This window comes from Myxine glutinosa, chromosome 7 (assembly GCF_964187855.1).
Source record: "Myxine glutinosa chromosome 7, kmMyxGlut1.1, whole genome shotgun sequence".
In the NCBI taxonomy this organism is placed as follows: Eukaryota; Metazoa; Chordata; class Myxini; order Myxiniformes; family Myxinidae; genus Myxine; species Myxine glutinosa.
In genome coordinates, this window is record NC_136267.1 from 189,640,654 (window position 1) to 189,654,422 (window position 13,769).

The following is a 13,769-nucleotide window of genomic DNA, read 5'->3' on the forward strand; positions in this document are numbered from 1 at the left end:
GCCTTGTCTTCCATTAGAATAATACTCCATTGCACCGAATCAATTAAGAATAGCTCCCCTTCAATACTTCCATTTCCCAGCCAAACTCTCCATCTGCGGGTAAAGCAGTTCACAAGCGTGGGGTGCACGCCCTCTCATTTCGCTGCTATAGTGAATATGTGCTCCGTGCTCTGTTTGAACAGGAGGGGCGGGGTCGCCCGGGAGAGGCAAGCCCAGGGCGCGCCACGAAGGGCGGGGCTGTTCAGCCCCATGCCCAAATAAGGAAACAAGCCCGTGGCTCGCCACGAGGGGCGTGCCGTCGGCGCCATGCCCAAATAAGGAGACAAGCCCGTGGGATTACCATACAAGGTCACGAAACAGAGCACGGGAGAGGAGGGCGGTACCGAAACCGAAGGAGGCGTGACAGACCCGGGCTGAAGGTATGACAGAAGGGTGCGACGATCGCTGGGACAAGCGACACGAGGGATACGGCAGATGAGTCCAGGTGCGTAAGAGGTTGGCAGTCCACCGGGAGAGAGTTCAGAGTTGCACCGGAGTTGCGTGAGAGATACGAAAAGCCTTTGACAAAGAGCCGCTTCAACCAGCCCCGTTTCAACCAGCCCCGTTTCAACCAGCCGCGTGAAGCCCTGACGGGGCAGCGAGTGACCCTGCCGGCGTGCGCTGTAAAGCCGAATACAAGGAGCTGCCGGCTCCTCGCTTCCCGCCCGGAGTGGACCTGCTCGCTGTGCCCTGTGATCCCACCTGCTCATCCCTCCAAACGATTCCTACCCTTCCATCCATTTGCGTACGTGAGTTTGTTCTGTTCGTGCTGTCTTGGGTAGTAAACTAAGTCAGTATAAGCTAGTAATTTGCACTGTGTTACCTGTTTTTTTCATGTCCGCTGTAAATACCCGTGACTGCTCTTTTTGCTTATGTGTGTGTAAATAATAATAAACCCCGTTACTCTTCTGTACGTCTTCTTCTTCTTCTTCCTCTTTGCATTCGTCATCTTAGTCTTTTCCCCATTGAATATCTGTGGCGCGATACGGCCAACGTTTGGGTGAATCGGGTTTAGTCGGGGAACAACTGTTCGGCCGCGGTGCCTTCGCTCGGCAAACAACATCCTTAACCGCGGACCGTAACAATATATATATATATATATATATATATATATATATATATATATATATATATATATATATATATATATATATATATATATATATATATATATATATATATATATACAGTATATATACTAGCGTGGCTCGCCTCACCACGCGTCGTTAGAGGAACGGGCTTGTTTTAGCCGAGGATAATGACTGTACCTGAGTTGCTCTGTGTTGTCTTGATTTACACCAATCATAATACAAACAATTATTTTGCACAAATTTATTTGTTGTGTTTGTGATATTACATTTTTATAAGCAACTTCGGTTCAAGATTTAGGTTGAAAAAATATATAAAATTCAAAAAAGAACCCCTCAGCGCATACATACAGGAGGGGGTGGTGCAGACTGGAAGTTTGGGACGATTACACCTCACCACCACGTAATTCAAAACACCTCACCACCACGGAGTAGTTCAGTGACAACAGACACTGCCCAGATATGTAGATATATATACACAAAGAATTAAGTTAAGCACCCCCCCCGTTTTTTTACAACCTCGCACATTACAAGTTTGTTGTCGTCAAAACAGTGTAATATACCCATGATATTGCTATATTTTCTGGAGAAGTGATATTATGGTCACATAAAAACATAACAATCATGCCGTTTTCAATATTTTATTCTGAATAATTTAAGGTGAAATTTTTTGGGAATTTTAGGCATATTTTCACCTCAATTTAAGTATGGAGCTATAGGTCCATCACGGACAGTGTGGATGACGTTTATGTTTTCTAACGTACAGTCATTGTTCTGAGAAGACCTCTAGCGATCTTTGCGTCAATAACGTGTGTAGGACCCACGTGATCGGATCACTGACTCAACCCTACGTCTCATAGACCCTGTAAGCCCTCGTATGCGTTGCTGTGGCAGGTTGTTCCATTCCCGATGTAATGCACGTTCCAATTCATCCAGATTGGCTATTGGAGGGACCATCTTCGCAATTTGTCGTCCCAACATGTCCCAAACGTGCTCGAGGGGGTTCAGGTCAGGACTGTACGCAGGCCAGGGGATGGTTGTCACAGCACCTTGCTCCAGCAAGGCTCGGACGCGTCTCGCACGGTGAGGCCTGGCGTTGTCATCCATGAAGATGGGTCTGCTGGCGAGGGTGTGGTCATCGAAGTGCGGGATTACGGTGGTATTCAGGATTTCCGGACAACGCCAGGCCTCACCGTGCGAGACGCGTCCGAGCCTTGCTGGAGCAAGGTGCTGTGACAACCATCCCCTGGCCTGCGTACAGTCCTGACCTGAACCCCCTCGAGCACGTTTGGGACATGTTGGGACGACAAATTGCGAAGATGGTCCCTCCAATAGCCAATCTGGATGAATTGGAACGTGCATTACATCGGGAATGGAACAACCTGCCACAAGAACGCATACGACGGCTTACAGGGTCTATGTGACGTAGGGTTGAGTCAGTGATCCGATCACGTGGGTCCTACACACGTTATTGACGCAAAGATCGCTAGAGGTCTTCTCAGAACAATGACTGTACGTTAGAAAACATAAACGTCATCCACACTGTCCGTGATGGACCTATAGCTCCATACTTAAATTGAGGTGAAAATATGCCTAAAATTCCCAAAAAATTTCACCTTAAATTATTCAGAATAAAATATTGAAAACGGCATGATTGTTATGTTTTTATGTGACCATAATATCACTTCTCCAGAAAATATAGCAATATCATGGGTATATTACACTGTTTTGACGACAACAAACTTGTAATGTGCGAGGTTGTAAAAAAACGGGGGGGGTGCTTAACTTAATTCTTTGTGTATAGATAAATGACTAACTGAGTTGCTGTTTTGTCATGGTTTACACCAATCATAATTCAAGCAATCCATAATGCACAAATGTAATTGTAATATGCGTGATATTACATTTTATAAACAATTGAAGTTGAAAAGTTAAGTTGGAAAAAAAAACATTTGGAAATTTTTTCAAAAAAAACCCTTAGGACATACCGATGGGAGAGATAGGTGCATACCAGAAGTTTGATACGATTTGACAAAAGTTTGAGGGAGTAGTTCAGTGACAACACAACACACACTGCACAGATATATATATATATATATATATATATATATATATATATATATATATATATATATATATATATATATATAGATAGATATATATATCGATATATGTATAGATGGTATGGAGGTGGTATGCTCTGAAGGCGGTATGGAGGCAAGGAGTGGTGCCCAGCCAATGGACTAGGGCGGAAGGAGTTTATATTCCAAAGCAGGAGGAGGCTGTGACACTGGAGCAGTTTAGACCAATATCATTGCTCGATGTAGATGGGAAGATATTGATGAGTGTCTTTGCGGCACGGCTCTCAGGCTTCATCAGGGGGAATGGTTTTGTGGATGGTTCTGTGCAGAAGGCAGGAATACCAGAATCACCAGGATGCATTGAACACTCGGCAATGGTCTGGCAAGGGTTGCAGGAGGCAAAGAGGCAAAGGAAGGATATGGCGGTGGTATGGCTGGATTTGGAGATGGCATATGGGTCAGTGCCGCATGCCTTGATCAGGTATGCCATGGATTTATTTTTGGTGCCACGGAGACTTAGGGATTTTTTGATGGCATGTTATGATCAGTTTTGGATGCGGTTTGCAACAAAGTCACATGTAACAGAGTGGCAGAAGTTGGAAGTGGGGATCCCGATGGGATGTACCATCTCCCCGATTTTGTTTGTGCTGGTTATTGAGTTGTTGATACGTGCGGTGAGTGGACATGGGAAAGAATTGGAGCTAGCCCCTGGTCAGAGGTTGCCAGCAATGTTTGCTTTCATGGATGACCTGACAGTTGTCCAACAGTCCGCTGATGCAGCAGTAGAGGTACTGGGACGACTGGAAAGGTTGATGCGGTGGGCAAGAATGGGATTTAAAGCAAGAAAGTCGAGGAGTGTGGTAGTGAGACGAGGAGTGGTGGATAAGATGCACAGGTTTGAGCTGGGAGGGGAGGTGGTTCTATCATTGGTGGAGGCACCTGTGAAGAGTTTGGGAAGATGGTATACAGTGGAGTTGAATGATGTGGGAAGAGTGGAGGAGGTCAGAAACAAGCTTTTGAGAGGTTTGAAGAGGATTGATGGATGTGGTTTGCCAGGTAAGTTGCAGGTATGGTGTTTGAAGTTTGGATTGATTCCACGAGTATTGTGGCCATTCATGATGTATGATATTGCGATTGGGCATGTAGAGAGGATGGAGGTTGTGGTGAGTGGGTTTGTGAGGAGGTGGTTGGGAGTGCCATGCTGTTTGACGAACATTGCCTTTTATGGTCAGGGTGGGAAACTCCAGTTTCCCTTGACATCATTAACCGAGGAGTTGAAGGTGGTGAGGGTGCGGGAGTTCATGATGTTGCGGGATTCAAGTGATGCAGTGGTAAAGAATGCTCTCCAAGAGAAAAAGGGAAGTCGGAAGTGGAATGCAAGAGCAGAGGTGGACGAGATGGAGTAGAGGTTGCAACAGGAGGAGGTCATGGGGATGGTACAGCACGGGAAGCATGGCTTGGGGTGGATGAAGCATGAGCGATGGGGAAAGGCATGTGTGAAAGAGAGGAGGAAGATGGTTGAGAGGGAGGTGAGAAGAAAGGAAGAGGAGGGGAGATATGTGAAAGCAGTCGGTCAGGCACAGCAAGGTGCTTGGACTAGGTGGGAAGGTGTGCGGGTGAGGATGTTGAAGTGGCAAGAGATTTGGAGGATGGAGCCAATATTGTTGAATTTCCTGTTGCGGGCAACGTATGATGTGCTTCCGTCACCAGTAAACGTGGGGGTTGTTGCAGGAGGAGAGATGTTATTTGTGTGGAGGTGTGGGAACGGTGCAGCATGCACTGAGTGCATGTTCAGTAGCATTGGCAGCAGGACAATACAGGTGGTGACATGATCAGGTGCTGGCGGTGGTGGTGCAGATGGTGCAACAAGAGGTGCTGAGGTCGAGAGAGAGAAGAGTGGAGAAGGAGACTGATGGGGGAGAGGTGTGGTTTGTCAAAGAGGGCCAAGTGGTAAGAGGTGGAAAGAGGAGGAGGTGGAAAGCAAGCTGTCAGATGCTTGTGATTGGCAGGTAGCAGCAGACCAAAAGCCACAATTGGTATTCCCAGAGGAGATCTGTGTGACAAGGTTGCGGCCTGACAGTCATTTGGTCAGGTGCAACAAGACAGGTCATCTTAGGGGAATTGTCTGTACCTTGGGAAGAGAACATGGAGGAGGTGCACGAGAGGAAGAGAGGAAACTTCAGTGAGCTGGAGGCAGAGTGCCGGGAGAAGGGTTGGTGAGTTTCGTGTCAGCCATTTGAGGTGGGGTGTAGAGGGTATATTGGAAATTCCTTTTCTGCATTTCTTGCTCGGCTTGGAGTGTGTGGGACAGAAAGAAGGAGGATGTGTGACAAGGTGGCCCAGGTTGCCTTGAAAGTCTCATTTTGGATATGGAGGAAGTTTATGGAGGCACGTCGAATGGTGTAGATTGGTTGTGTTTTGTTTTGTTTTTTTAGTCTTTTTGTAACTGTTATTATTTCTTACAGACTTGGCATTTAATATGGAATTTTTTTTTTCTTGACTTGGCTTTACTTTCTGAACTCAGTATATCAATCTGGTGAGTTTCTTTTACGCTTCGGTGATTTCTTTGTTAAAAGAACCATGTCACTGATTGTCTTTCGCAGCAAGAAGTCAATAACAGGATAATATCACAGGTGGCGTGACAAAATGTAAGGACAGGTACATTTGACGATTGGCTTCACAATCGTGTATATAAGGGTTGTTGCGTTCTGTATTAGTGGAATACAACTGCTGCACGTCTACAAAAGTTATTGCCGCTTCCTCTGGAGATGGTCCGTCAACTGGACAATGCTGTTTGTCATGGAGTGGTGGCTTTACGAAATTACGGCATGCAACAGCGTGCTATTGCTCGGCAGTATGGCATCACTCAAGGTCAGGTGTCAAAGATCCTGAAACGAAATGCTCAGAGGGGTGTCCCTACTCCAATACCGAGGCCAGGACGTCCCTGCAGAACCACAAAGAGAGATGATCGCCAGCTGCACCGGTTAGTCTGCAATGGCCGTACCAAGTCAGCTAATCAGCTTCGGGCTGGGTGGCAGCAACTGACAAATGTGCCTGTGTCCAGAAGGCTAGTCAATCAACGACTGGTTCAAGCAGGCTATCGTGCCAGGCTTCCCCTGAGAAAGCCACGCCTGACCAGACAACACCGCCAGCGTCGATTGCAGTGGGCCAGAGAGCACCGTCAATGGCAGACAGGACACTGGAATCAAGTGACCTTCAGTGACGAGTCTAGATTTCTGGTCTATCGTCAAGATGGCCGCAACCGAGTGCGCAGACAAGTGCATGAAGCCGACAACGAAGATTGTATTGTGCCAAGAGTCCAAGCTGGAGGTGGTGGGGTGACCGTTTGGGCTGCTTTTCATGCAGGGGGCAAAACTGACCTGGTTGTTCTGAATGGAAACCTGAACCAGTTCAAGTACAGGGTCATTCTGGAAGAAACATTGCTTCCATTTGCTCATGCAGCCTTTCGAGGAAGCTTTGTCTTCCAAGATGACAATGCACGGCCTCATCGTGCTCGCATGATCCAACATTTTCTTGCTGACCGTGGTGTCGAGCATATTGAGTGGCCTGCCATGTCCCCGGATATGAATCCGATAGAGAACGCGTCAAATCGACAACTTGGACCAGCAGCCGACCTCTGTGCGTGAATTGCAGCAGGCTATTGTCACTGCATGGCAAGCGATTCCTGTCCAAACCATGGCAAATCTCGTGAACAGCATGCCTCAACGTGTACGTGCTCTCCTGAATGCTCGTGGGGGTTACACGAAGTACTGAACTGTAATTTTACTGTCCATAATCCCAGTCATAATTTAAATTTTGTTTTTGTTGAAAACATTTTTGGCTAATGTGCAAAATAAAGAGATACTTCTGGAAAACGCACAGAAGTTTAACACAGTACTGTCCGTGAATTGAGTTCGATATCAGTTTACATCACTTTCAAGGATCAATTTACTTACTTCAAAATGTCAAATGTGTTTTTTGTTTCTTTTAAAGGTCACATTAACAAAATCTAGAATAATTTCAACATAATTCCAATGAACTTTCGGTTCTAAGTCATCTTGAAAAGTAAGTTCACCCCCACAAAAAAAATATTCCATATTAAATGCCAAGTCTGTATTTTGTGTATGTGAGTGAGTGGGTGAGTGGGTGAGGGTGTGTGTTTTTGCATGAATGAATTTTTGCATGAGTATGTTTTTGTATGTTGAGTGGTGTATGCTGTAAGGGTAGGTGGTTGGTTGGTGTTGTGTGTGTATGTGTGTGTATGTGTGTGTATGTGTGTGTGTGTATGTGTGTGTGTGTATGTGTGCATGTGTGTATGTATGCATGGCTCAGATAGTGGGTACACTTTACTATGCTTGCATGAATTCCCCCAGAAAATAAAAATGAGGTGCCTAGATACAAAACTAATTGTCAGATGTGAAGGCAGACACCTTAGTGGACCTGTAGAAACCAGCAATACAAATGATTTTAATTATGATTTTTATAATATGAATATAAGTACGTCAAAAAATGGCCTTTATAATAAAAAGAAATGTTACATTTGTGCTCTTTAAAATGTTTTTCTCATTGCATGTGTCGTTCCTGTTGATTATTTTCAATGTAGTTACTCTTAAAATAAAACTGGATGTCACTACTATGTGTTGATCGTGTTTTGTGTTCAACAATCAAGTTTCCAATGCATTGTTGGTCCGCCAGAAAAACAAGATTCGCACATAACGCTTGGTGTCCGTTGCAACAGAGAAAATGGGGGAGCCAAGGCTGATATTGTTTCCTTAAATTTCCGTCCCAAATATGGCCTTATTTATTGAAAATAAGTGGGAAAACAAGAAGAGAAAAAGAGGAGGTCAATGTTGTGATCGGAAAATAAAAAATCTGGACAAATGAAATTCTTCGCAATTTTCGTGTCAGCCCCGTCACGTGCGTATCACTCTCTCCTCATCGAACGATAGATCGCCGTCTTCGGAAAATCATGCTTGTTTACCAAGTTTCCTGCTCGGTGAAAACAATAAGACCACACACGCGTGCTTGCGAACGATCATTCTCCGGCAAGCTCAGCATCCATCTGCGTGTCCGTGTCTCCTCACTAGCGTGACGTGCGAATCCGAGTTTACAATTTCGACTCGCGGAGCTCGCCATCGTCCGATCATTCTCCACTTTAACCAGTATTTGAATGTTTTCAGTTGAAAAAGACCTGCAAGGTAAGAAGTATGAATCTACTTTATTACCGAAAGGAAAGTTTTGTTAAAACTCTAAAGAAATTGCATGAATTTTTACGATATATTGTGCAGAAGTTCATGGCTTTTCTGTTCAATTTTCCTCATGCCTCTCTTGGTTGGCTCGTGCTGACGCATGTTACGCGCCATTGTGAAGATCAACATCGTCCCGATATTGTTCTCTCCTGAGTTTCTCTCATGAAGTACTGCTTTTCATTTGGTGAGGCAAAAATAATTTGTCTCCATGAATAAAAATGTGTGTTTAGGTAAATTTAAGCCATCATATTCGGCAGGTCACACTGACACCGAAGTTGTAATACCACACATAACTTGGACACGCATCCTGCGATGTCCACGTTATGTGCCGAATGGCTTTCATTTCTATCGGTGAATCTCGAGTAAATGATCAGAATTTGTCCACATTTATTGATTTACGATCACTGTTCATCACAATTTATTTTTTTTGTATACTGAATCGAGGCTCGTGAAATAGCTAACATTTATTTCACAAACAAATCAACCAGACAAACAAAATATATAAAAAGAGGGAGCGGAAGACAAGATGGGGAGAGAAGGAGAAGCACACAAACACAACATTTGAGAGCAGGGAGATGTGTGGGAGGGAGAGGGCTTGGGGGGAGGAGGTGTGGGAAGGGGGGGGGGGGTGGGTGGGAGAAGTATAAAACACAAGGACACCAAGGACTTCCAGGACAGAAGTTGGTATTTCAAAAAAGTGGATTTGGGGTGAAATTAGCGGGGGTAGAAAAGATCAAGGTTTTGGATGGGGGAAGATAAGAGATGGTGGTGAACAGCTGTTTTAAAGACCTGGAGGGTGGAGTGGGATTGAAGAGAGTGAGGGAGTTTGTTCCAGAGGCGGGAGAAAAGAGGAATGAAGGAGTGAAGGTGAGCAGAGAGTCTTGATTTTGGCAGTTTAACCATAAGAGGGTTGCAGGCAGATCTTGTGTGACCTGTAGGAATATTTGGGGGACAGAGCCCAGAGAGAGCTGGGGGGGGGGGGGGGGGGGAGGGAAAGGCCAGAGAGGAGTCGGTAGAAGACGGAAAGACCACCAACCTGCCTGCGGTGAGTGCGTGAAAGGCCCCTGGAGTTAGCTTCATCGCGGGAGACAAACAGATAAAGAGTACAAAGGCTATAAAATAGACATGTTAAGATGGTTAAATGCAACAAACTGCAACTTGGTAAAGTTGTTTGGTAGAGTTGTTTCAACACCATATGTGAGGTTAAGGTACTGTTATTAATATCTAGCTCATGGTGATGTTGAAATTGGTCATATTCGCCAAAGAATTTCAATTGGGTTAAAGTGTAACATTACAACATCAAGTTTGGTGTCCGAGTTATGTGCACGTCCTCGACACATCTTTTCATGTTTCTGGAAATATATTGACTTTTTAGGGTCCATTAAAATACTTCCAAATGTGTGTGTATTCTCCTATGTCTTTCTAACAATTTTACACTCATTTTGCTGAACACTTCTTTTTTTTTTTTCTAACTATGCATATTGTGTGGTGTTGGCCCATGCTGGTGATATGCACATAACGGTGTCCAAATTTCATTTGCCCAAAATTTTGTGACTGAAGCAAATTTGCTGAAATATTTGTTGAGCATGATGCCCATAGTGATCAAGATTGAGCTTCATATTACATTTTTAAAAAACAACACACACACTGCAAATAACCGATTAAAGTGGACACCGAGTTATGTGCATATCAATATAAGCCTGTATTGAGTGTGTTGTATGTCTTCGCAAATAATCTTTTAACGGAACATGCTGCAGGTCTGAAATTCTAGATTTAGATACTTAAATACACTTACATTAACATAATAGGTTGCATTTTATATTCCCTTGAACAACATATTTTGCCCTTAATGTAACAATGGGTGTACCCACTATCTGAGCCATGCTCATGTACGTGTGTGCGCGTGCGTGTGCGAATGAGCTGGTGTTTTGTTGGTGAGTGGTGAAGGGTATAAAGGTGGGTGTTTGAGTGTTCCACCATGTTTGTTTGGTGCTATGGATTCTGGATGTGGAAGTGTTGTTGTTGTTGTAGTCTGCGTTCACACTGGCTGGGGGTTGGGGTATGTACGCATCCAGGTGTAGTTGCTACATGTGGATGTGTATGTGCCGAAAGGTTGAAGGTCGAGGTTGAAGGGCCGAAGCGGGATGATGCCGAGGACCTCGACTGAGGACCCGGGCAGTGCGGCACACTTGTGACCAGGTGTGTTTTTAACATATTTCAATATTTCAAATAGGAAGCACAAGTTAAACATTAGATGGCATTATCTTATGAAAAATCAATTTAAATTTGGACAAAAGCAAACTGTTCAGAGAAGTATAACCATTGTCCAAGAGCAATTTTTTTTTTTTAATTATCTGACTGACTGAGTGTCTTTTTGCACTTTTTGGTTTAGAGATTAATATCCCGCAAAGTATAAAAATAAAAAACACAAATAACAGGCACGAAGAACTAATATAATGTGTAAGATAGGCTGATGTAATAAACACTGGGGGAAATGGCCGTAAATGCCGGATTTTTTTTTTTTATACAACATTCATTACCTCCACAACCGAAGATGGATCGAGGTTGTATTTTGCACCCCTGTCTGTCTGTTTGTTTCTGTTTGTCTGTGAACAAATATCTCAAAAGGTTGTGAACGGATTCAGACAATTTGGCAGAGGTGTAGCGTATGTGACAAGGACGAAATGATTAGATTTTGGTGAAGATCGGGATTCGGATCCGGCTACTAGAGTGTTTTCAGTGATTCTTCACCATTGAGAGATTGGGCGAAAAGCGATACATAGCACGATATCTCAAAAAGTTGTGGATGGATTTGGATGAAACTTGGTGGACCGGTTGGGTGTGTGACAGGACCGACTCGATTAGATGTTGGTGAAGATCGGAACATGGATTCGGATGGGAGAGTTATTTAATTTTTAAGTGATTCTTCACCATTGAGAGATCGGGCGAAAAGCGATACATAGCAGGATATTTGAAAAAAGTAGTGGACGAGTTATGACTAAACTAGGTAGACGAGTTGGTTTGGTGGCAAGAACAAGCCGATTAGATTTTGGTTCAGGTCCGAATCCAGATCCGGCTTATCAGTGGGATACAACACATAAACTGGTGAGCCTGGCAGAGGTATGTGCTCCATCGAGTGCCCTTCTCGTAATCTGTATTTTATTTAAATTGAATTATATACTTGAACACTGTAGAACATAAATTGCTTTCGTGTCACTTTCAAAACCCTTCCATTTATCAGTACTTGGACATGTTCTGTAGGGTGGTGTATAATAAGGGTGGTGTACAAGACTGCTTCAATAACGTTACATTTCCGGAATTTTTTAAACTATCTTTAAAACATTGTTTTATTAAAATTTAGGTATAAACCTGAACACTGCATGGGGTAACATGACATATGAACTTTGTAGTTTCAGAAGTGTTTTGAGAATGAAAGCATGCAGTGGTATATTGCTATATACCTGCATCCACAGCACAGAAAGTGATGAGAGATGCCATTCCCACTGAAGCGGCTTGCTGAAAAGAGCTTTCCAGATTTCCTGCAAAAGAACGCAGCAGAAATAAGCCGACTGGGAATTGGAAACATGGGAATTCAAAACCGTATGACGATCACTCTGAAGAATTAAAAAGTAGCTCAGGAATGCATTTACTGGAAAACAAAATATGATGGGATTGTCATATTGATGGTGCGGCACTATTCTTTTCCAGCCAACAACCATTTTTGCACAACTCAATGATCGTTCCAATAAAGCACCAAATATAGAGGACAACGAGGTTTAATGAACAGTCAAAATGCACTTTTATATTCAGTGTTTTTCAATTTATAAAATTACTTATGAAAGGTTTTCAATGGTCTATTGGAAATATTGAATGCAGTAAAGCATATCAAAATTGCTTCATATTATATAATATTTTCTGTAGAATTAGGCCTGCAGAGAGCAAAACAGCAAAAGGATGGAAACCGTACAGTAATAACAAGGTGGAGAAGAACATCATCAGGCCGATAAAGAAAAACTAGAATGACACTCTTCGACGTCACAACGTGGACCGATATGCCTCCACCCAAATTATTACATCATCATAATACTTGTACCAAGTTCGATTGAAATCCATTCAGCTGTTCTCAAGTTATCACATGTTTACCTGACATGACTTCTGACCTTTGCCCTCTTGACTTCAAAATCGAATCAGTTCATCTTTACATCATTATACATACAGTCACGTGAAAAAGTAAGTACACCCCATGTAAAGTTTTGACTTTTTCAACATATTTCAACATACAGCTATTTGATCTTCATTTCAACAATATTGATAGATAAAGGTGATATAATATAACAAATATCATGAAACATTTACATTTTGTAGTCCATTGTATAATTTAAAGTAACATCCTCTCCTCCCTCCAGGTCTTTAAAACAGCTGTTCACCACCATCTCTTATCTTCCCCCATCCATAACCTTGATCTTTTCTACCCCCACTAATTCACCCCAGATCCACCTTGTTTGAAATTCCAACTTATTTCCTGGAAAGCCTGGCAGTGTCCATATGTTTATACCTCTCCCACCCCCCCCCCCCCCTTCACATGCCTCCCCCCCTTCACATGCCTCCCCCCCTTCACATGCCTCCCCCCCAAAGCCCTCTCCCTCCCACAGATCTCTCGATGTCTCCATGTCTCTCGGTCCCTGCTCTCAAATGTTGTGTTTGTGTCCTTCCCCCTCTCTCCCCATCTTGTCTACCGCTCCCGATGTTATTTGTTTTATGTGTCTGTTTGTCTTTCTGTGTGATTAATGTTCGCTCTTTCACGAGCCTCGATCTTGTATACAAAAAAAAAAAAAAAAAAAAAAAAAAAACAAATGCAAATTTCGCATGTGGAAAAAGTAAGTACATCCCTACATTTATCACAATTTCAAATAGCTAAAATTAGAATCAGGTGCACCAGCTCTGGTGCAAATGATTAGAACAGCGTTAGAGACGATCTTGGAGGAACCTGTCTTATTTAAACCTCAGACATTTAGTTTGGTTTGCTCTTTGTTGTTGAAGTGTGTGACGTCACCATGCCTAGATCAAAAGAGCTTCAGAGGCCTTCAGAAAGAAGGTTATAGATGCCTACGAGTCTGGGAAGGGATTTAAAAAGATCTCCAAACAATTTGAAATCAATCATTCGACTGTCCGGAAGATCATCTACAAGTGGAGAAGATTCCAAACAACTGCCAACTTGTTCAGGCCAGGCCGCCCCAGCAAGTACAGCCCGAGAGCAGACCGCAAGATGCTGAAAGAAGTCTCTAAGAACCCTAGAATGTCATCACGGGACC

General features: G+C 43.5%; 1 protein-coding gene across 7 annotated transcripts in view; it reads right to left on the minus strand.

Moving 5' to 3' along the window:
* Positions 1-13,769, minus strand: part of DNAJC10 (DnaJ heat shock protein family (Hsp40) member C10) — a 280,936-nt gene that overhangs the window by 161,144 nt on the left and 106,023 nt on the right. For all 7 annotated transcript variants that reach the window (XM_078782635.1, XM_078782634.1, XM_078782636.1 and 4 more), the window contains exon 8: positions 11,919-11,996. In XM_078782635.1, coding sequence (XP_078638761.1) covers positions 11,919-11,996 — 78 coding nt within the window. The remainder of the gene's footprint in view (positions 1-11,918; positions 11,997-13,769) is intronic.